At 39.2% G+C, this 20,908-nt stretch overlaps 1 protein-coding gene across 2 annotated transcripts in view; it reads left to right on the top strand.

The window, feature by feature from the left end:
- EXD2 (exonuclease 3'-5' domain containing 2) overlaps positions 1-20,908 on the top strand; it is a 62,931-nt gene that overhangs the window by 26,121 nt on the left and 15,902 nt on the right. For both annotated transcript variants that reach the window (XM_072839060.1, XM_072839061.1), the window contains 5 exons: positions 2,212-2,468; positions 6,630-6,756; positions 14,981-15,312; positions 16,318-16,424; positions 16,663-16,798. In XM_072839060.1, coding sequence (XP_072695161.1) covers positions 2,212-2,468; positions 6,630-6,756; positions 14,981-15,312; positions 16,318-16,424; positions 16,663-16,798 — 959 coding nt within the window. The remainder of the gene's footprint in view (positions 1-2,211; positions 2,469-6,629; positions 6,757-14,980; positions 15,313-16,317; positions 16,425-16,662; positions 16,799-20,908) is intronic.

Consider the following 20,908-nt stretch of genomic DNA (forward strand, 5'->3'; position numbering starts at 1 on the left):
TCTTTCATGGTTAAATAAATAAAATCTTAAAATAATGTCTCTAACATGTTAGTATAATACCACATGTTTATAATGTATAGATACATATTTATATATGTCATGTGTTTTCCAAACATTTTTATGAGTTGACTAATTTTTTAAAAAATCATGGGGCACCTGGGTAGCTCAGTTGATTAAGTGTTCAACTCTTGATTGTGGCTCAGGTCATGATCTCAGGGTGGTGAAATCCAGCCCCCTGTTGGGCTCCATGCAGGGAAGGAATCTGCTTCTCTTTCTCCCTTTCCCTCTGCCCCTTGTCTCCTGCCCCTCCCTCAAATAAATAAGTACATCTTTATTTATTTTTTTAAATACATCTTAAAAAAAAAAAAGAACAGGAACCAGTAAGTCAAGTTTCTTGTAGGTCTTTTTTTTTTAAACTGAGAATCTCTCTTTTTTTTTTTTAAGATTTTATTTATTTATTCATAGACAGAGAGAGAGAGGCAGAAACACAGGCAGAGGGAGAAGCAGGCTCCATGCAGGGAGCCCGACATGGGACTCAATTCCGCGTCTCCAGGATCACACCCCAGGCTGCAGGCGGCGCCAAACCGCTGCGCCACCAGGGCTGCCCCTCTTGTAGGTCTTTTTTGACCTTGGTCAAGTGCTAAGAAACAAGACATATTAGAAATGAAACTGACATGCTTTTATTTGAGAATCTGGAAATAGCCCTCATTGATAAAACATTACCTGAGAAGGGAAATCCTAAGCCTCTCATGAGTCAAACTGTGGTTTTACTTAGTGAAATAGAAGTCAAAGATGAGAGCCCTCTCAGTTTTGTTTCTTTCTTTTTTTTAATTTTTTTTTTTTTTTTATCAGTTTTGTTTCTAACAGCAGCTCTGTGATCTTGACTATTTCCTCTGTGGTTTTGGTCACCTCAACGATGAAATAGCCTACCTCTGATTACTTGTAACTCTTTGTTTCAGCCAATCCTTTGGTATTTACCATGTCATTTCTGAGGATGTGAGCTTGTGTGTATTGTACTCTACCAATAAGGCTATAATCCCTAAGCCACGTTCCATCTCTTGCATAACTTTATATCCACAGTGGCACGTGGTGCAATGGCTGGAACAATGATAGAATGGTAGTGAGAGAACCGCATTGCCCAAAGCAGGGTTCCCCACTGTGAATATTTCAGGCAGATGATTCGTTGTTGTGAGCAGCTATCCTGTACATTGTAGAATGTTTAGCAGCAGTCTGGCCTCTGCCTGTTAGATACTTGAGCACCCCATCCCCCAACTTGTGACAACCAAAAATTTCTCCAGACATTGCCAGATGCCCCTGGGGTGGAGGAGGGGGTGCAAATGAATCTTGGTTGAGAACTGCCCTTCTAGATCAGGGAAATTGGGTTCTAGTCCTAACTTTGTCATTATCCCTCCATGTGTAGGCAAACAGCTTCACCTGTAGGTCCTAAATTTCTTCTCCCAAAAAATGAGTAGATTGGGATTTATTGGATGTTTAACCTGGGTTCTGTGGATAGCTTTAGGGGACCTTTCATTAATGTGAATTTTGCATGTAAATTTTTCTGAGAATAATATTTTAGCTTTCAGCATTTTTTCTCCAATTATATGTTACCTTAAAAAGATTAAAACCAGGTCAATTAATATATAAGGTTAATTTCATCTCTTAAGATACAAGGATCTTAGCTTATGTTCAATATACTTTTTTTTCCCTCAGTGAACACCATTTGTGATCATAAAATGCTGAGAAAGCACTTTGTGCTATCAGAATATATTATATTGGCAGATACCACTTACTTATAGTACTGTATTTTCTACCTTTTTTCAAAAATTGGATCTTGAGACAGTAATGATAAGGTAAATGAGTCACATTCCTAGTGTGTGTGTTGGAGAGTCTGGATAATGAAAAGTATGTGTTTATCATTTGGCACTCTATTCCTTAGCCTTTTTTCACTTAGGCTTTTAAAACCAACACATCTCATGTGACTCAGCTAGCTCTCCTGTGTCACTACTTACGGCCATTCACATTTCAGGCCCATATTTGGGCCCTTTGTTTAGGCCCCATTGCATTTGTTTGCCATAGGCTCATCCTTCAATTTGAACCAAAATTTGGTCAGACGCTTCCTTTGGGAAATTAAAGATGTACCTCTTAGACTTTTTTGCCAGTTTCATGTTGTAGTTGGTGCATGAACCGTGACCCTGTTTTCCTCTGTTGCAGGTGAATTCGGAAGGCAGAGCCAGTCCTCTGTCACTCCTTCAAATGGCCTCCCCAAGTGGCTTCTGTGTCTTGGTTCGCTTGCCAAAGCTGATCTGTGGAGGAAAAACACTACCAAAAACGTTATTGGACATTTTGGCAGATGGCACTATTTTGAAAGTTGGAGTAGGGTGTTCAGAAGATGCCAGCAAGCTTCTGCAGGACTATGGTCTTGTGGTTAAGGGCTGCCTGGACCTCCGGTACCTAGCTGTGAGGCAGAGGTATGATTTGCCTGAATGCTGGGATTCCTGTAGCTGCAGGCCAAACATTTTAGCAAGATTTGTTGATTACCAAGGACAGTGATAAAGCATCTAAAATTTTTTAGAAGCCTAGAGGTTCTGAGATGCATATGAATATGTGAGAAAATATTTCAACTTCTGAGAAAACCTTAGTTACCTAGGATTGGTCTCTTAAGATGAAACATTGCTAAGGTGTCTCCGTAAGCTACAGGTTGCAAACTGATGGCACCATTGGCTAAATTAGGGCTTTACATTTTGGTCTTGCTTTCATTTTTTTTCTCCTGTATAATATTTTGGGGAATTTTTAGTTTAAATCCAGAAGATTTAATGTAAAAATCTGTATTTGGGGCTTTTGAAAAATCAGATGATTTGACTAAGCAAGGTCAGTGGTATGCAGATGGTAACAATTGCTGGAGAGAGGTTGGCCTCCTTAGATGCATATGCTCTGTTCAATTTGCCAGAATCCCTGCCTCTCCCATTGTAACCCCAACTCATCCTTATAAACATTTGAGTTTACAAATCCTGCTTTAGGCCAAAAATAGTGGTAGACTAATGTGTTACTAGAAGAAAGAGAGATTTCCCTTTTCCTCAGAATTCTATTCTTATGGAAATTCTATTCTAACTTGTTTTTCAGGGAGTGGCAATGACCTTTGGTGTGTGTGTGTGTGTGTGTGTACACACACTCCTTTTAATAATATGGAGTGAAGTAGCCTCTCCCCTGCCTCAAATGACAGTGACATTGAAAGTTCAGAGGATTTGATAAACTAATAAGAGAAAGCCTGATTAAAATTTCTTATCATTTAAAAAAAAGATTTTATGTATTTATTTGATGGAGAGACAGAGCACAAGCAGGGAGAAAGGCAGAGGGAAAGGGAAAAGCAGGCTCATTGCTGGCAGGGAGCCGGGTGTGGTACTCAATCCCAGGACCCTGGGATCATGACCTGAGCCAAAGATAGACACTCAACCAACTGAGCCACCCAGCACCCTCATTTTTCAGTATGAAATGAAATTTTATTTTAGCTTAGTAGTTTGGCTTATGTAAATAAAACCCTTGTAATCCAGTGTTATCAAGAAATACACTGGCATATTTACTGTAAAAACTTTAAATCTGTTAACGTATTTGGAGTGTCACAGCAACAGCCACCTTTCACCAGGCTTCCCTCCCTGGGCACTACCTCCCCAGAGGTGTCTGCTATTACTCTCTGCTGGTAAGAATTGACCCTGGAGTGGGCTGTGTGGTGGCTCAGTGCTGCCACTTACCAGCTGTGTGACCTCTGTCAGGTTACTGAGCCTCCCTATTCCTTACTTTCCTCATCTGCAGTAATAATTAGATTCCCGCCTCCCAGAATTAGTGAGAATTGCAAGAGTTAAACTGTGTGAAAAAGTTAGAAATAGTATTTCACACAGAGACATTGTGGTTACTGCTGTGTTCAGCTAATACTGTCATCATCATTGTCCTCATTGTCACTGCCTCCTTCAGAGCCATCATCTGATCAGTGTGTCCTTCCAGATCTCTTTGTGCAATTACAGTCCTCTCCATTAATAGATAGAAATTAGAGGTGTGCAGATTGTTTCACTAAGTGCAGAATGGCCATGCATCAAAATAAGGATTTGGCCAAAGCTGAATATTACCATGAACTTCTTTAGAAATAAGAATTAAGTATTTATCAGGCCTTTCAGTTTTTAATGAGATTTAAATTTTTTTCTTTAATTATTTTATTGTTGAACACTTAAGTAGTAAAATTTAACATTTTTGACATAGTTTAAGAAATTTGACATTAGAGTACAAGGATGATACTTTGTACTATTAGCTATAGGTTGCTCCTGATGTTTGCCGTAAGTTACTTTCAATTGATGTTGGGAAGAGCACATTTTTGGGGGTAATGCTCTCTTCTTTTCTTCTTACTCTTTATATTTTGTGTTATATGTTAACCAAAGATGATTTATTATAGAGATTGTTGTACATGACTTTGGAATCTTTCCTAGTGAAATTTTGAAATGGCAAAGATGGCATCTTATTTTTAATTAATCCTCAAGAAATGTGCAACCTTTCCAAATATGACATTTAAGAAAAGACTAACGACCTAAATGGAATTAAATAGCTTAAAAATTAAGTACTGTCCTTCAACAAGGGTAATGATTTCAAGAATTATGGACTATCCATGCTTGAAAAATTACACAGCTATTAAAAAGAATGAAAGAAGTACATTTATACTTATTATCATGGATGGAAGTCTCTGCTATATTAAGTAATAAAGCAAGTTGCAGAGCAAGATACAAAACAAGTACCCAAAATTGATATCTCCTTCTCCACTTAGCCATCTCTTTGTCTGTTAGTGCATAGAAAAGGTCTGGAGGGATCACAGTGTATTGTTAGGAGTCATTCCTGAGGAGTGGAAGTACAGGGCGATAGGCTGTTACTTTTCACCTGTGATACTTTCCTGTTGTCTAAATTTTGAATAATCATTCATTACTTTTATAATTTCCAACAAAATAAAAGAGAGTTTCATGTCTCCCAAAGCCTTGACTTTCACTAATTGAACCAAGACATTATGCATTTTTCCCTAAGTATGTCTGGACTTGTTTTTACTTTTTAGTCAGTGCTACCTTTTGGGGGTAATGAAATCCATCAATTACTGCTGGGTTTTGTAGGGAAAGACTTCCTTTTCTTCATCATTATAATGATGTCATTTCCTACAGTACCTGAGGGAGTCCTGCATGCAGTAACCCTGATGTGAACCCTCACCTTCCAGCTTCCTGCTTTAAAACTTCCAGTCTCTCACTTGGTAGCCAGGAAGTTAGCTCCACTTGTGTACACCAATGTGTTCTTAATTTTCACATTTATTTCTTGTTTGGAATCTCCAAACCTTGGACAAAATTAATTTTTTCCACCACTCTGCAGCTCTTTTCATCAGAAAGCGTTTAAAGGACAAAAAGGTTGTTTGGGGTTTTTTGTACCTTCACTTGCTCAATGAAAATACCATTATCATTTTTACAAATTTGAAAAGTAATTGCATGAATACTGGCCAATGCAAATATAGAAACATATAAAGATAGATAATCATCACAAATCCCATAACCAGAAATAATATCATTAACATATGTTTGATATCTTTCTAGTTATCTCTGTGTTTTGTCTCTCTCATACCTAGAATCACACACATACCTCTGGAATGTGGTATATATATTAACATAAATGTTTTCTCTCACAGTCTCTTTTTACTTAACTAATATGTCATGGACATCTTTTCACCTCAATATAGATCCACATCCTTGTTTTCTTTAAATATTTATGTATTTTAGAGAGAGAAAGAGCACCCATGCGAATGGGGGGCAGAGGGAGAGAATTGTCAAGTGGACTCCTCACTGAGCATGGAGCCCAGCAGGGCAATGATGTGAGGCTCAATCCCAGGACCCTGAGATCATGATCTGAGCCAAAACCAAGAGTCAGATGCTTAACCAGCTGAGCCACACAGGCTCCCCATCCATATCCTCATTTTGAATAGCTGTGTGGAATTTAATTGCATAGACGCTTAACCAGCCTTTGTTGATGGGCATTTAGGTTGTTTCCAATTCTTTACTACTGTAAATGGTGCTGCAATGAAGACCATTTTATGTACATTTGTCCTTAGGATAAATTCCTAGAAGTGGAATTCTTGAGTCAGAGAATTTTCATATTCAAAGTTTTGATAGCTCTTTATTGTTAAAACTAGTTTCTGTAAAGCTTGTAAAAATAGGTCATAAATTTTATTTTATTTTTTTTAAAGATTTTATTTATTTATTCATGAGAGACACACAGAGAGAGGCAGGCTCCCTATGAGGAGCCTGATATAGGACTCAATCCCAGGATCCTGAGGTCATCACCTGAGCCAAAGGCAGACACTCAGCCAAAGAGCTACCCAGGTGCCCAACAGTTCACAAATTTTAGGTTAGAGGTCTGATTCTGCATGCTCCACCAGTAGTAGATATAGATATTTTTTTAATCTTTGCAATCTGATAGATAAATTATTTATAATTTTTATTTTGTTTAATGTCTAGTGGGTTTGAGTGTCTGCCATCTGTGTATTGGCCATTTATGTCTTTTTTGATTTGCCTGTTCTTCTTTTGCCCATTTTTGATACATGGCTTACTTATTTCTTACAGAAACAATTTGCTCTGTAATGGGCTCAGCCTGAAATCCCTTGCCGAGACAGTTTTGAACTTTCCACTTGACAAGTCCCTTCTGCTTCGCTGCAGCAACTGGGATGCTGAAAATCTTACTGAGGACCAGGTACTTCTTACTAGTGTAGCTGAAGAATGGAAGAGGCATTGCTCATGAAATATAGTTGTAATTGTAATCTTCAAATAAAATTACTGGGTGGAAATACCTTAAAATAGACTCACTGAAGATAACTGGTCTATATTTTGTAAATAGTATTTTTTTAAAATTTTATTCATTCATGAGAGACACAAAGAGGCAGAGACAGAGGCAGAGGAAGAAGCAGGCTCCCTGTAGGGAGCCTGACGCGGGAGGATTCAATCCCAGGACCCTAGTATCACAACCTAAGGCAAAGGCAGACACTCAACCACTGAGCCACCCAGGTGCCCCTGTAAATAGTATTTAAATAACAGAGTAAGAGTTACTATTGTGTTTTATTTTTTTGAGCATTTACTATATGCGAGACTTTTCAGAAAACATAATTTTCTTATTACAAATATAAATGGATAATTGGAAAACCAAAGTGTTATAAAACTTATTATAAGAAACAGTTAATAGTTCCCTGTCTTCCTCCTACTCAGTGGCAACCAATTTCATTTCTTCCTGGTAATTACCATTATATTTTTAAATTACATGCATATATTACTCTTTCTTATTTTTCATATTATCTTTTGACTTCTTACAGTGGAAGACATGATTTAGTACTCTTGCAGTTCCTCTGTCCCCAGACAAATACTTATTCCCTTCCCTATCTCCTTAATATAGGTAAATCCTCATTTTTATCAGATTAATATCTACTTTATATTGATATTATTTATAGCTGAGCCACATAGTAAGCTGCAATTAGGTTTTTTTCTTATATAACTTTTTGTTTTCCTAGGAGTAATAATTTGTACTTTTGTTGCTTTGTTTTCTGTCTACCTATTAACTGTTTCAACCCTAGACTCTTTAATGGAACCCTATATCTTTTCTCAGCTGGTTCATGTCACATGAGGTGACATACTCCTTTTGTTTTCCCTTGGAGCTGTCCCTTCTAGACAGAGCCCTTTGTCATCTTGCTCCTTTCAGGAGCCCTGCTGCTCAGCTCTGACCCTGGAATTTGGATTTATCATAAGCCTAGCGAGTCCCTTCACCTTTCTTCTGGAGTAGATCCTCTGTCTTTCAAATTCCATGTCTTTTCCCTTTCTTGTCTTAGAGTACATTAAGAAAGGGAGCATAGGAAGTTAATTTATGATACCCTGCATGTCTGAAAAGATACTGGCTTCCCTTTCTATGAACTGATATTTTGGCTGAGTATAGCATTTTAGGGTGAAGATCATTTTCCTTCAGAACTTTGAAGGTGGTAATGTTCCCTATCTTAGAGCTTCCAGTATTGATACTGAGCATGTCACTTGTTTTTCTTTCTGAAGAATCTTCACTTTATTCTTAGTTCTTAAAATTCATGATGATAGGGCAGCCCAGGTGGCTCAGCAGTTTAGTGCCGCCTTCAGCACGGGGTGTGATCCTGGAGACCTCGGATCGAGTCCCATTTTGGGCTCCTTGCATGGAGCCTGCTTCTCCCTCTGCCTGTGTCTCTACCACTCATGCTCTCTCTCTGTCTCTCTGTCTCTCATGAATAAATAAATAAAATCTTAAAAAAAATTCATGATGATATACATTAGTGTGGGCTATTTTTCATTGTAGTATTAGAAGCCAGTGTACTCTTTCAATCTAGAAGCTCATGCCTTTCAGTTTAGAAACTTCTCATAATATTTACTTGGAAATTTCCCTTCCGTTTCTAGAACTCATGTTATTTGGATATTGGACCCCCTTGGATTGATCCTCTGATTTCCTAGGAAAAATGTTTTATTTCTGATTTCTCTGTCTCTGTATTTTTTGTTTTTGTTTTTTAAAGGTTTTATTTATTCATGAGAGACAGAGAGGGGCAGAGACATAGGCAGAGGGAGAGAAGAAGGCTTATTGCAGGGAGCCACCACTGAGCAACCCAGGCATCCTTCTGTATTTTTTGTTTTATCTTCTGGGAAATTTCCTCAAGTTTATCTTCTAACATTGCTATTGAATTCCTAATTATTCCTATCATAATTTTAAGTGACAAGAGATTCTTCGTCTCCACTGACTATTCACTTTTAAGATAACTTTGTTCTTGTGTAACAGATACAATATCTTCTGTTGTCTTAGTGTATTAGATTTCTGAGGTTTTCTTCTTCCTATATTGTCTCATTTTTCTCTGAGTTCCTTATTTGAAATGTTTGATTTGGTCTTTGTCTTTCACATTAAAGATTTTTCTTCAAGGTTTAGATCCTTGGCTGTCCATTCATATTTAAAGACACATTAAAAAATTGATTAGGAAAAAAAAAGTTGATTAGGTCTATCAACTGATGAATGAAAAAATATGGCATAGCCTTACAATGGAATATTATTCAGCAATAAAAAAGGACACATGATACAACATGGATGAGTCTTGAAAACATTATGCTTAGTGAAAGAAGCCAGTTGCAAAAGAACACATCAGATTCTATTTTTGTGAAATGTTCAGAATATACCAATATATAGAGACAAGATAAGTTCATGGTTTCTTAGGGGCAGGAGAAGTAGAAGATGACTGTTAAAGCTATAAGGTTTCTTTTTGAGGTGATAGAAGTGTTTTAACATTGTGCTGATGGATTGCATAATTCTATAAGTTTACTAAAACTCCTGAATCTTGCACTATCTGTAAAAGACATGTTTGGAATGATTGGAGCCTTAAAAATAGAACCATATATTACTGTATTTTGTCACCATTAAAGTTCTTGGCTGTGGTAATGGTGAGGTTATGTAGAAGAATGTCCTTGTTCTTTAGAAGCACATGCTGACGCATTTAGAGATGAAGTATCATAATAGCTAGAACTTAATTTTGAAATATGTTCAGGCAAAAATAAAAAGTATGTGGTATCCATATTATAAAGAGATAAAGCAAATATTGACAATTATGGATGTGAGTTGGCATTATTATTCTTTTAACTTTTCTGTGGGTTTGAAAACTTTTAAAATAAAAAGTTGGGGAGGAGAAATTAATTGCTACCAAATTTGAAACCAAACTTGTAATCATTTTGTTCATTCTTTTTTTAAAAATTGTTTTAAGAGATTATTTATTTTCTTTCATAATTTTTAAAAATTTTTATTTATTTATGATAGTCACAGAGAGAGAGAGAGAGGCAGAGACACAGGCAGAGGGAGAAGCAGGCTCCCTGCACCGGGAGCCTGATGTGGGATTCGATCCCGGGTCTCCAGGATCGCGCCCTGGGCCAAAGGCAGGCGCCAAACTGCTGCGCCACCCAGGGATCCCTTTCATAATTTTTATAGCCAACATGGGGGTCAAACTCATGACCCCTAGATCAAGGGTTGTATGCTTATTGGCCATGTCTATGTCTTCCCCTGTGAAATTTCTGTTTGTGTCTTTTGCCCATTTCAGGATTGGATTGTTTGCTTATTTGCTGTTGAGTTTAAGAAGTTCTTTATAGATCTTGGATACTAGCCCTTTATCTGATGTGTCATTTGCAAATATCTTCTCCCATTCTGTTGATTGTCTTTTAGTTTTGTTGACTGTTTCTTTTGCTGTGCAGAAGCTTTTTATCTTAAGTCCCAACAATTCATTTTTTGCTTTTGTTTCCCTTGCCTTCATGGATGTATCTTGCAAGAAATTGCTGTGGCCAAGTTCAAAAAGGCCTGTGTTCTCCTCTAGGATTTTGATGGATTCTTGTCTTACATTTAGATCTTTCATCCATTTGTCTTTGTGTATGGTGTAAGAGAATGGTCTAGTTTCATTCTTCTGCACGTGGCTGTCCAATTTTCCCCATACCACTTATTGAAGAGACTGTCCTTTTTCCAGTGGATAGTCTTTCCTGCTTTGTCAAATATTAGTTGACCATAGAGTTGAGGGCCCATTTCTGGGTTCTCTATTCTGTTCCATTGATCTATGTGTCTGTTTTTGTGCCAGTACCATACTGTCTTGGTGATCACAGCTTTGTAGTACAACTTGAAATCTGGCATTGTGATGCCCCCAGCTCTGGTTTTCTTTTTCAATATTCCCCTGGATGTTCGGGGTTTTTTCTGATTCCACTCAAATCTTAAGATGATTTGTTCCAACTCTCTGAAGAAAGTCCATGGCATTTTGATAGGGTTTGCATTAAATGTGTAAATTGCCCTGGGTAACATTGACATCTTCACAATATTAATTCTTCCAATCCATGAGCATGGAATATTTTTCCATCTCTTTGTGTCTTCCTCGATTTCTTTCAGAAGTGTTCTGTAGTTTTTAGGGTATAGATCCTTTACCTCTTTGGTTACGTTTATTCCTAGGTATCTTATGCTTTTGGGTGCAATTGTAAATGGGATTGACTCCTTAATTTCTCTTTCTTCAGTTTCATTGTTAGTGTATAGAAATGCCACTGATTTCTGGGCATTGATTTTGTATCCTGCCACGCTGCCAAATTGCTGTATGAGTTCTGGCAATCTTGGGGTGGAGTCTTTTGGGTTTTCTATGTACAGTGTCATGTCATCTGCAAAGAGGGAGAGTTTGACTTCTTCTTTGCCAATTTGAATGCCTTTTATTTCTTTTTGTTGTCTGATTGCGGAGGATAGGACTTCTAGTATTATGTTGAATAACAGTGGTGAGAGTGGACATCCTTGTCGTGTTCCTGATCTTAGGAGAAATAGCCAGGGCTTTTGGACCAGTGAGCTTTATTATCAGTTCCTATAGATATAGTCACATGTCAGTAACTGAAACTCTTTTTTCTCAGGCTACTCAGTTTCTCCAGAGATGAATCATCTAGTCTTCTACCCAAGAGGTATAAGCCCCTCTGCTTATATTCCAGTTGTTGAGTAGGGAAAGGTATTGGTAGTTTCACCAATCCATTATGTAGACTTTCCCATAATCCCTTTCTCAGATGACACTTTGCCCCCACCCTCCGCCAGGCCTGGTATTACTAGACCCATATCCTCTGTTATCCATTATATCACTTAAACTTTACTCTTTGGGGGGTTGGAGGAGTTATTGCCCGCCCTGTGGTATAAAGGAGGAGATCTAGAGCTCTAAGTATTCCTTAGGGAGGCTTTCACTTTATTTTCTTGTTTTCACCCCTACTTGTACTCTAACTTTCCTTATGCTTTGCTATTCTCTGTGGCTCAAAGTAACTTGATTCTTGGATTTTTGATTTACCACCCCCATAGGCCTAGATTTTAGCCTTCTCTTGTTTGCCGAGTTGGTTACCACTTGTTCATCCTTCCAAAATGTTGTTATTGGAAAGATTTAGCTGCTATCTTCAGGTTAACATTATCCTATGAGAGAGTTTTGGGAGTCAGATTATCTGAATTTGTTTTCTGCAGCTATTTCTGACTTTCTGTGACTCTGAGTAAGTCACTTCTTTGTGCCTTGGTTCCTTTCTTTTTTCTTTTTCTTTTTTTTTTAACAGCTTTATTGAGATATTACTCACAATAAATTTCAGATATTTGAAGTATACAAATTAGGGTACCTCAGTGGTCTAGTAGTTAGAGCATAAGACTCTTGATCTCAGGGTCATGAGTTCAAGCCCCATGTTGGGCATGGAGCCTACTTAAAAAAATAATAAATAGGGACACCTGGGTGGCTCAGCAGGTGAGTGTCTGCCTTCAATTCAGGGCGTGATCCTGGTCCAGGGATTGAGTCCTGCATCAGGCTCCCTGCGAGGAGCCTGCTTCTCCCTCTGTCTACCTCTCTGCCTCTCTCTCTTTGTCTCTCATGAATAAATAAATAAAATCTTTAAAAAATAAAATAAAAAAATGTACAAATCCATGGATTTTAGTATTTTTATAGAGTTGTGCAACCATAACCACAATCTAATATTAGAACATTTTTATCACCCCAAAAAGAAACTCCATACTGATTAGCAGTCACTTCCCATCCAGCTCCTGCCCACAGCACCCTAACAGTAGGCAACCACTAATCTACCTTTTGTCTTTATAGATTTGTCTATTTTGGACATTTCATATAAATGGAATCATACAATATATGATCTTTTGTGATTGGCTGTTTCACATATTTTTATGGTTCATTCATGTGGCAACATTTATTGGTACTTCATTTCTTCGTATTGCAATGCAATACTCCATTGTATGGATATACTGCCTTTATCAATTGGTGGCGATTTGGATGGTCTTCATTTTTTCATTGTTATGAAAAATGCCACTGTGAATATTTGTGTATAAAATATTGTGTGGACATATGTCATATGTTTTTACTTAGCTTGGATATATACTTAGGACTGGGTCATAAATTTTATGTTTAACTATTTGAAGAACTGCCAGATTGTTTTTTGCTAAGTAGCTGCACCATTTTATATGCTCACCAACAATGTATGAAGGTTCCAATTTCCCACATCCTCACCAATGCTTGTTTATTGTCTGTCTTCTTGATTAGAGCCATCCTAGTAGGTATGAAGTTGTATTTCATTATGATGCTGAACATCTTGTCAAGTGCTTGTTTGCTACTTGTATATTTTCTTTGGAGAAATATCTATTCAAATCCTTTGCTCATATTTAAACTGTTTGTCTTTATATTCAATTTTAAGAGTTCTTAATGTATTTTGGAGACTAGTCTCTTATTAGATATATAATGTTTAAAAAAAAAGATATATACTGTGTAAATAGTTCTTCCCATTCTTGGGGTGGTCTTTTCACTTACTTGAGGAGGCCATCATTTGAAACCAAAAAGGTTTTATATTGAAGAGATCCAATTATCTGTTTTTTTTTTGTCTTGTCACTTATCATTTTGGTGTTGTATTCAAGAAATCATTGCCTACCCCAAGGTAATGAACATTTACTCCTGTTTTCTTCTACAGGTCTTAGGTTTTAGCTCTTAAATTTAGGTTTATGATCCATTTTGAGTTAATTTTTGTATATGATGCAAGGTAGGGATCCAACTTTATTCTTTACATGTGGTCATCCAGTTGTCTCAACACCATTTGTTGAAAGTGCCTTGGTTTCCTTATCATTTGTAAATAGTTTGTTAAAAAATACTTTAAACTCTTCATATTCAAGCACATTCTTCCTGTGGGAGACAACCTGCTGATAGATGTGTAGATTGTTGAGTCTAGATGGAAAATTTTATCCAAACCTGTTTTATTCTAAAAGCATAAAAAATCCTTCCTAATAGTTTATTTACCAGGCTGGGTTATTAAACGTGAATTAAGAGAATTTTAAAGTCTTTACTCCCTTTATTGGGAAAAGCTATTAATGATAGTTTTGGCTACTTTTATTTATGACCAGCTTTCCTGTCACCAGTTGCTTGGGAGAATGATTTATCATTATTAAATAAATAAATTCCAGAGATGAGCTCTTGTGACTTTTGATTTGAGGCCCATGCTTGAAACCTATTTGTTTTGTTTTGTTTTTTGAAACCTATTTGTTTTCCATATCTTATTAATAGGTATGGCAGGTTGTTTCTGATTGACAGTCATGCAGTCTTCTCAATAAATCTTGCTTTCAGGTGTTCTAAATGATGACCTAGTTGAAGTTCATGTACTAGTTGTCAGACTTGTGACTCACCCAAATTTGAGAAAAATCTGTCCATCAGGTTTGGTAACAGATAGAAAAAAATATACTGATTTTTTTTAAAGATATTATTTATTTATTCATGAGAGACATGGAGAGGGAGAGGCAGAGACACAGGCAGAGGGAGAAGCAGGCTCCATGCCGGGAGCCCGATGTGGGACTTGATCCCAGATCTCCAGGATCAGGCCCTGGGCTGAAGGCAGCACTAAACTGCTGAGCCACCCAGGCGTCCCAAATTCACTTATTTCTAAAGTTTAGGATTTTTGAGCATTCAGAATAAGTCATTATTTTAGCTATTTTCATTAAAAATAGAAAAGAAATGGGGCAGCCCGGGTGGCTCAGTGGTTTAGCGCCGCTTTCAGCCCAGGGCGTGATCCTGGAGACCCAGGATCTTGTCCCACATCAGGCTCCCTGCATGGAGCCTTCTTCTCCCTCTGCCTGTGTCTCTGTCTCTCTCTGTGTGTGTGTGTGTCTCTCATGAATAAATAAATAAAAATAAAAATTTTTTTAAAATAGAGAAGAAACATGAAGATTCATTATAATATTCAGTTTACTTTCGTATAATGTGAATTATCTCATCATAAAAGGTTTTTTGAGAAGGACATGGTGCTTAGGGTACTGCACATCTTGAATTAGGATCCTAATGGTTGTCTGCATCTTTGTGATTGACTTGGAAATTGCTCTCTGGTTTGCCTTCCAGATTCCACTGATCTCTGACTTTTCTCTTCAGGTGATTTATGCTGCCAGGGATGCCCAGATTTCAGTGGCTCTCTTTCTCCATCTTCTTGGATACCCTTTCTCTAGGAATTCAACTCTAGATGGATACAATGACCATATTGGCTGGAGAAAAGTCTTGGAGAAATGCCAAGATATGGTAGACATCCCATTCCGAAGCAAAGGAATCAGCCGACTGAGGGAAGAGTTTAATGGGGAAGCTGCAGAAGCTCAGCAGAAACCAAGAAATAAGAAGTCTAAGATGGATGGAACGATGCTAGGCAACCACCAAGGGAGAGACCCCAGAAGGCATAAAAGAAAGCCCCTGGGGGTGGGCTATTCAGCCAGGTAACTGAGTTCTCTGGCAGAGAGAGACTCAGGGCCCAGCCTCCAGCAAAAGGGTGCTCATCTTGAATCTGGGGAGAAAGTTGTGTGATAGGGTAGCAGAGGTGCTCCAGAAGTTAATATTTTTTTCCAGGGGTTAATTTTATTTTTCCTTTCCTTCAAGAACATTTAGTGCTATCCTTTGATCTATTTGTGTATTTTCCTCCTTTCCTCCTTCTTTTACTTTTTAATCTTTAGAATTGAGTGGAAATAAGGAGAGCTTAACCTAGTTTTGTCACTGATCCTGATATGACCCAGGCCCTAACTTCTCCAGTTATAAATGAGGGTACAATTATTACCCCTTGTTTGCTCAGGATAGCTGTTAAAATTAATAACATGAATTGCCTCATACATTTCAGGAGAAATGCATCATCTGATTTCCTGTTCATTTGGTATTTGATTATTTAGAAAGACATCCAGCTCTAAGCCAGTATCATTCTCTAACCAGTGAGAGTTTTTCCACACAACTTATGCCTGTGTTGCAGAAAGATGACTAATAAGTAGTTTGGAGTGGAAGTTTGGTCCCTGTAGCAGGGTGCCTTTAGGAATTAGATGATTAAATTGAAGCAAGTATTGCGTATGAGCCAGAAATAAACCCATGTGGCCCTCATTACTTTAGCTTGAAGTTCTCTAATTTTAATTTACTTTGTTTAACCCAATGATTACTCTAGAGCAGTTTTCTTGGTGCTGTGCTCCTATTCACTTTCACAACAGAGCTGTGTATATACTACCCAACTCACTCCTTGTTACATATATATAAACTACCTAAATGAATTCATTTTTAGTTCCTAGCCTCATACAGATGGAGGAACAAACATCTTTTTTTGCTTTATTTTTTTTTTCCATCAATGTAATGTTTGAGCCGAGGGTTGAGAATAGCTGGAGTCACTCAGACAACGTGGGAAAGCAACTGATACCTTGACCCATAGTTAGCTTCTAGTTTTAGATTAATCTCTCCTTTTCCTGCAGAAAATCACCCCTCTATGACAACTGCTTCCTCCATGCTCCTGATGGACAGCCCCTCTGCACTTGTGACCGAAGGAAAGCTCAGTGGTACCTGGACAAAGGCATTGGAGGTGTGAGACTCCCCTGTCCTGTTCATCTACATTTAGCTGCATGTGGGCACAGGCAGGGGAGAGAGCCAAGGGGTAGAGAGGGATAGAAGAAGGCAGAGAGACCCTGAGACTAGTGGGACATGGCTATTCAAAATCCAGAAATCTGGGTCTCTGCCAGGACACCCAGGGAACATTTCAGGTAGGGCTTCTTTCCTGAGGGAGCGGTGGGTAAACACTGATCTTTAATCTTTTCTCTAAGAGCTGGTGAGTGAGGAGCCTTTTGTGGTCAAGCTACAGTTTGAACCTGCAGGAAGACCCGAATCTCCAGGAGACTATTACTTGATGGTTAAGGAGAACCTGTGTGTAGTCTGTGGCAAGAAGGACTCATACATTCGGTGAGTGTGGAGTTGGGCCACACAGATTCTCTGCCTCTGATGGAAACTGCCTTAGTAGCTACATGTGGAGCCCTCAGGGGCCTTGGTTGAATCTGCCCACTTCGGCTGAGACACTTGTCCCCATGGGTCATCCCAGTTTTCCTGAGAACTTTTGCCCTCTGTGTGGTCCTGCTATAGTGCCCCCCACCTATCCTGAGCCCCATTCTTGGTTTCAAGAAGGCAACACCCTTCTCAGTAACAGTTTGCTATAAGGAGAGCGGTTCCCCTTTGCTCATGAATGACTATTCATTCAGAAGTGACCTATTCCCTTCAGAAGCTACCTTTCTCTGTGCATCCTTATAATCCTCCCTGGAGTGGCTCACAGCTTTCTGAGCCTTGATACTGTTCGTGGAGTACATGCATACCTAGGCATACCTCAGAGAGACTGCAGGTCTGATTCCAGACTACCATAATAAAGCAAATACCGCAATAAAGTGAGTGTGTCGGGGCACCTGGCTGACTTGGTGGAGCATGGGACTCTTGATCTTGGAGTTGTAAGCTCGAAGCCCTTGTTAGATGTAGAGATTGCTTAAGTATAAAATCTTTAGGGATGCCTGGGTGGCTCAGTTTGTTCAGTGGCCAACTCTTGATTTCAGCTTAGGACATGATCTAGGCATTGTGAGATTAAGCTGGATTGGGCATCATGCTAGGCATGGAGCCTTCTTTCTTTTTTTTTTTTTTTTTTAGCATGGAGCCTTCTTTTTTTTTAAATTTTTATTTATTTATGATAGTCACACAGAGAGAGAGAGAGAGAGAGAGAGAGAGAGGCAGAGACACAGGCAGAGGGAGAAGCAGGCTCCATGCACCGGGAGCCCGACGTGGGATTCGATCCTGGGTCTCCAGGATTGCGCCCTGGGCCAAAGGCAGGCGCTAAACCGCTGCACCACCCAGGGATCCCAGCATGGAGCCTTCTTACGATTCTCTTTCTCCTTCTCCCTCTACTCATCCCCACACACACTCTATCTCTTTCTTTGTAAATAAATAAATACATAAATACATAAATAAAATCTTTTATAAAAAGTGATTCAAATGAATTATTTGTGTTTCCCAGTGAATATAATAATGCTTATGCTATACTGTACACTGTTGTGCTATAATGTTATATCTAAAAAACAATGTCTTTAATTTAAAAATATTACTGGGGTACCTGGGTGGCTCAGTTAAGTGACTGACTCTTGATTTTGGCTCAGGTCATGATCTCAGGGTTGTGAGATCCAGCTTGAGCTTCTCTCTCCCTCTCCCTCTGCCCCTTACCCCCTGCTCACTCTCTCTAAAAAACAAAAAGCAAAAACAAAAACAAACCTTTATTGCTAGGGCACTTGGCTGGCTCAGTCAGTAGAACATGTGTCTCTCTTTTTTTTTAAATTTATTTATGATAGTCACACAGAGAGAGAGAGAGAGAGAGAGAGGCAGAGACACAGGCAGAGGGAGAAGCAGGCTCCATGTACTGGGAGCCCGACGTGGGACTCGATCCCGGATCTCCAGGATTGCACCCCGGGCCAAAGGCAGGCGCCAAACCGCTGCGCCACCCAGGGATCCCAGAACATGTGACTCTTGATCTTGGGGTCCTGAGTTCGAGCTCCATGCTGGGTGTAGAGATTACTTTAAAAATAAATGAATAAATAAATAAAAATACTCTATTGCTAAAAAATGCTAACCATCATCCGAGCTTTCAGTGAGTCATAATCTTTTGCTGGGGAGGGTATTTCCATGATGTTGATGGCTGCTGACTGATCAGGGTGGTGGCTGTGGCAGTTTCTTAAAATAGGACAAACAACGAAGTTTGCTGCATCAATTAACTCTTCCTTCATGAAGAATTTCTCTATAGCACATGATGCTGATTGATAGCATTTTACCCACAGCAGAAATTCTTCCAAAATGGAATTAGTCCTCTCAGATTTTACCACTGCCTCGTCAACCAAGTTTTTTATGTAATATTTTAAATCCTTTGTTGTCATTTCAGCAATCTTCCCAGCATCCTCACCCAGGAGTAGATCCCATCTCAAGAAACCTCTTTGCTCATTCACAAGAAGCAACTCCTCATCCTTCTAAGTTTTATCATGAGATCAGACAATTGCAGTAACTCAGTCCCATCTTCATGCTCCACTTCTAATTCCAGTTCTCTTGCCGTTTCCACCACATCTGCAGTTACATCCTCCACTGAAGTCTCAAACCCCTCAAAGTCATCCATGAGGGGTGGAATCACCTTTTTCCAGACTCTTGTTAATTAATGTTGGTATTTTGACCTCTTCCCATGAATCATGAATGTTCTTAATGGCATGTAGAATGGTGAATCCTTTCTAGAAGGATTTCTTTTTTTTTTTTTAAGATTTATTTATTTATTGATGAGACACACAGAGAGAGGCACAGACACAGGCAGAGGAAGAAGCAGTCTCCATGCAGAGAGCCTGATGTGGGACTCAATCCCGGGTCTCCAGGATCACACCCTGGACTGAAGGCAGTGCTAAACCACTGAGCCACCCGGGCTGCCCTCCAGAAGGTTTTCAATTAACTTTGCCCAGATCTGTTAGAGGAATCTCTGTCTATGGTAGCTAGAGCCTTATGAAATATAGCTTGAATAATAAGACTTAAAATTCAAAATTACTCCTTGACCCACGGGGTGCAGAATGGATGTCGTGTTAGCCGCCCTGAAAGCAACAAAATCTCTTTGTACATCTCGGTCAGAGGCCTTGGGTGACCAGATACACTATAAATGAGCAGTAATATTTTTTTGTTTGTTTGTTTATTTAAAGATTTTATTTATTTATTCATGAGAGACACAGAGAGAGGCAGAGACATAGGCAGAGGGAGAAGCAGGCTCCCTGCAGGGAGCCCGATGCAGGACTCGATCCCAGAACCCCGGGATCACAACCTGAGCTGAAGGCAGATACTCAACCACTGAGCCACCCAGGTGCCCCTTTATTTTATTTTTAAAAGATTTTATTTATATATTAGAGCACAGAGCATGAAGTGAGGGGACAGGCATAGGAAGAGGGGGAAGCAGACTCCCCACTGAGCAAGGAGCCCGATGTGGGGCTCAATCCCAGGACCCTGAGTTCATGACCTGAGCTGAAGGCAGACAGTTAACCAACCAAGCCTCCCAGGTGCCCTGAGCAGTAATATTTTAAAAGGATTCATTTTTTTCCTGAGCAGTAGTTTCAACAGTGGGCTTACAATATTTAGTAAATCCTGTTGTAAACAGATATGCTGTCATCCAGGCTTTGTCATTTTCATTTATAGAGCCCAGGCAGAGTAGATGTAGCATAATTCTGAAGGGCTGTGGGATTTTTGGAATGGTCCATGAGCTTTGGCTTCAGCTTAAAGTCAGCAACTGCGTTAGTCCCAAACGAAGAGAGTCAGCTTGGATTTTAAAGTTTGAAGCCAAGCATTGACTTGTCCTCTTTAGCTATGAAAATCCTAGATGGCATCTTTTTCGGATAGAAGGCTGTTTCATTCACAGTGAAAATCTGTTAAGTGTAGCCACCTTCATTAATGATCTTAGCTAGATCTTCAGTATAACTCACTGCAACTTCTACTTCAGCACTTGGGGCTTCATCTTGCACTTTGATGTTATGTTATGTAGACAGCTTCTTTCCTTTTTTTTTTTTAAGATTTTATTTATTTATTCATAGACACAGAGGGAGAGAGGCAGAGACACAGAGAGAGGGAGAAGCAGGCTCCACACAGGGAGCCCAACGTGGGACTTGATCCCGGGTCTCCAGGATCACACCCCAGGCTGCAGGCGGTGCTAAACCGCTGTGCCACCAGGGCCGCCCGACAGCTTCTTTCCTTAAACCTCATGAACCAACCCCTTGCTAGCTTCAGACTTTTCTTCTGCACCTTCCTCACCTGTCTCAGCCTTACAGAATTGAAGAGAGTTAGGACCTTGCTCTGGATTAGGCTTTGGCTTATAACCCTATGGCTGTTTTGATCTTCTGTCCATACCACTAACCTTTTTCCAGATCAGCAGTGAGGCTGTTTTATTTACATAGCATTCATGTGTTCACTAGAGCAGCACTTTTAATTTCTTTCAAGAACTTCTGTGCATTTACAACTTGGCTAACTGGAGCA

This window comes from Canis lupus, chromosome 9, assembly GCF_048164855.1.
Source record: "Canis lupus baileyi chromosome 9, mCanLup2.hap1, whole genome shotgun sequence".
Classification (NCBI taxonomy): Eukaryota; Metazoa; Chordata; class Mammalia; order Carnivora; family Canidae; genus Canis; species Canis lupus.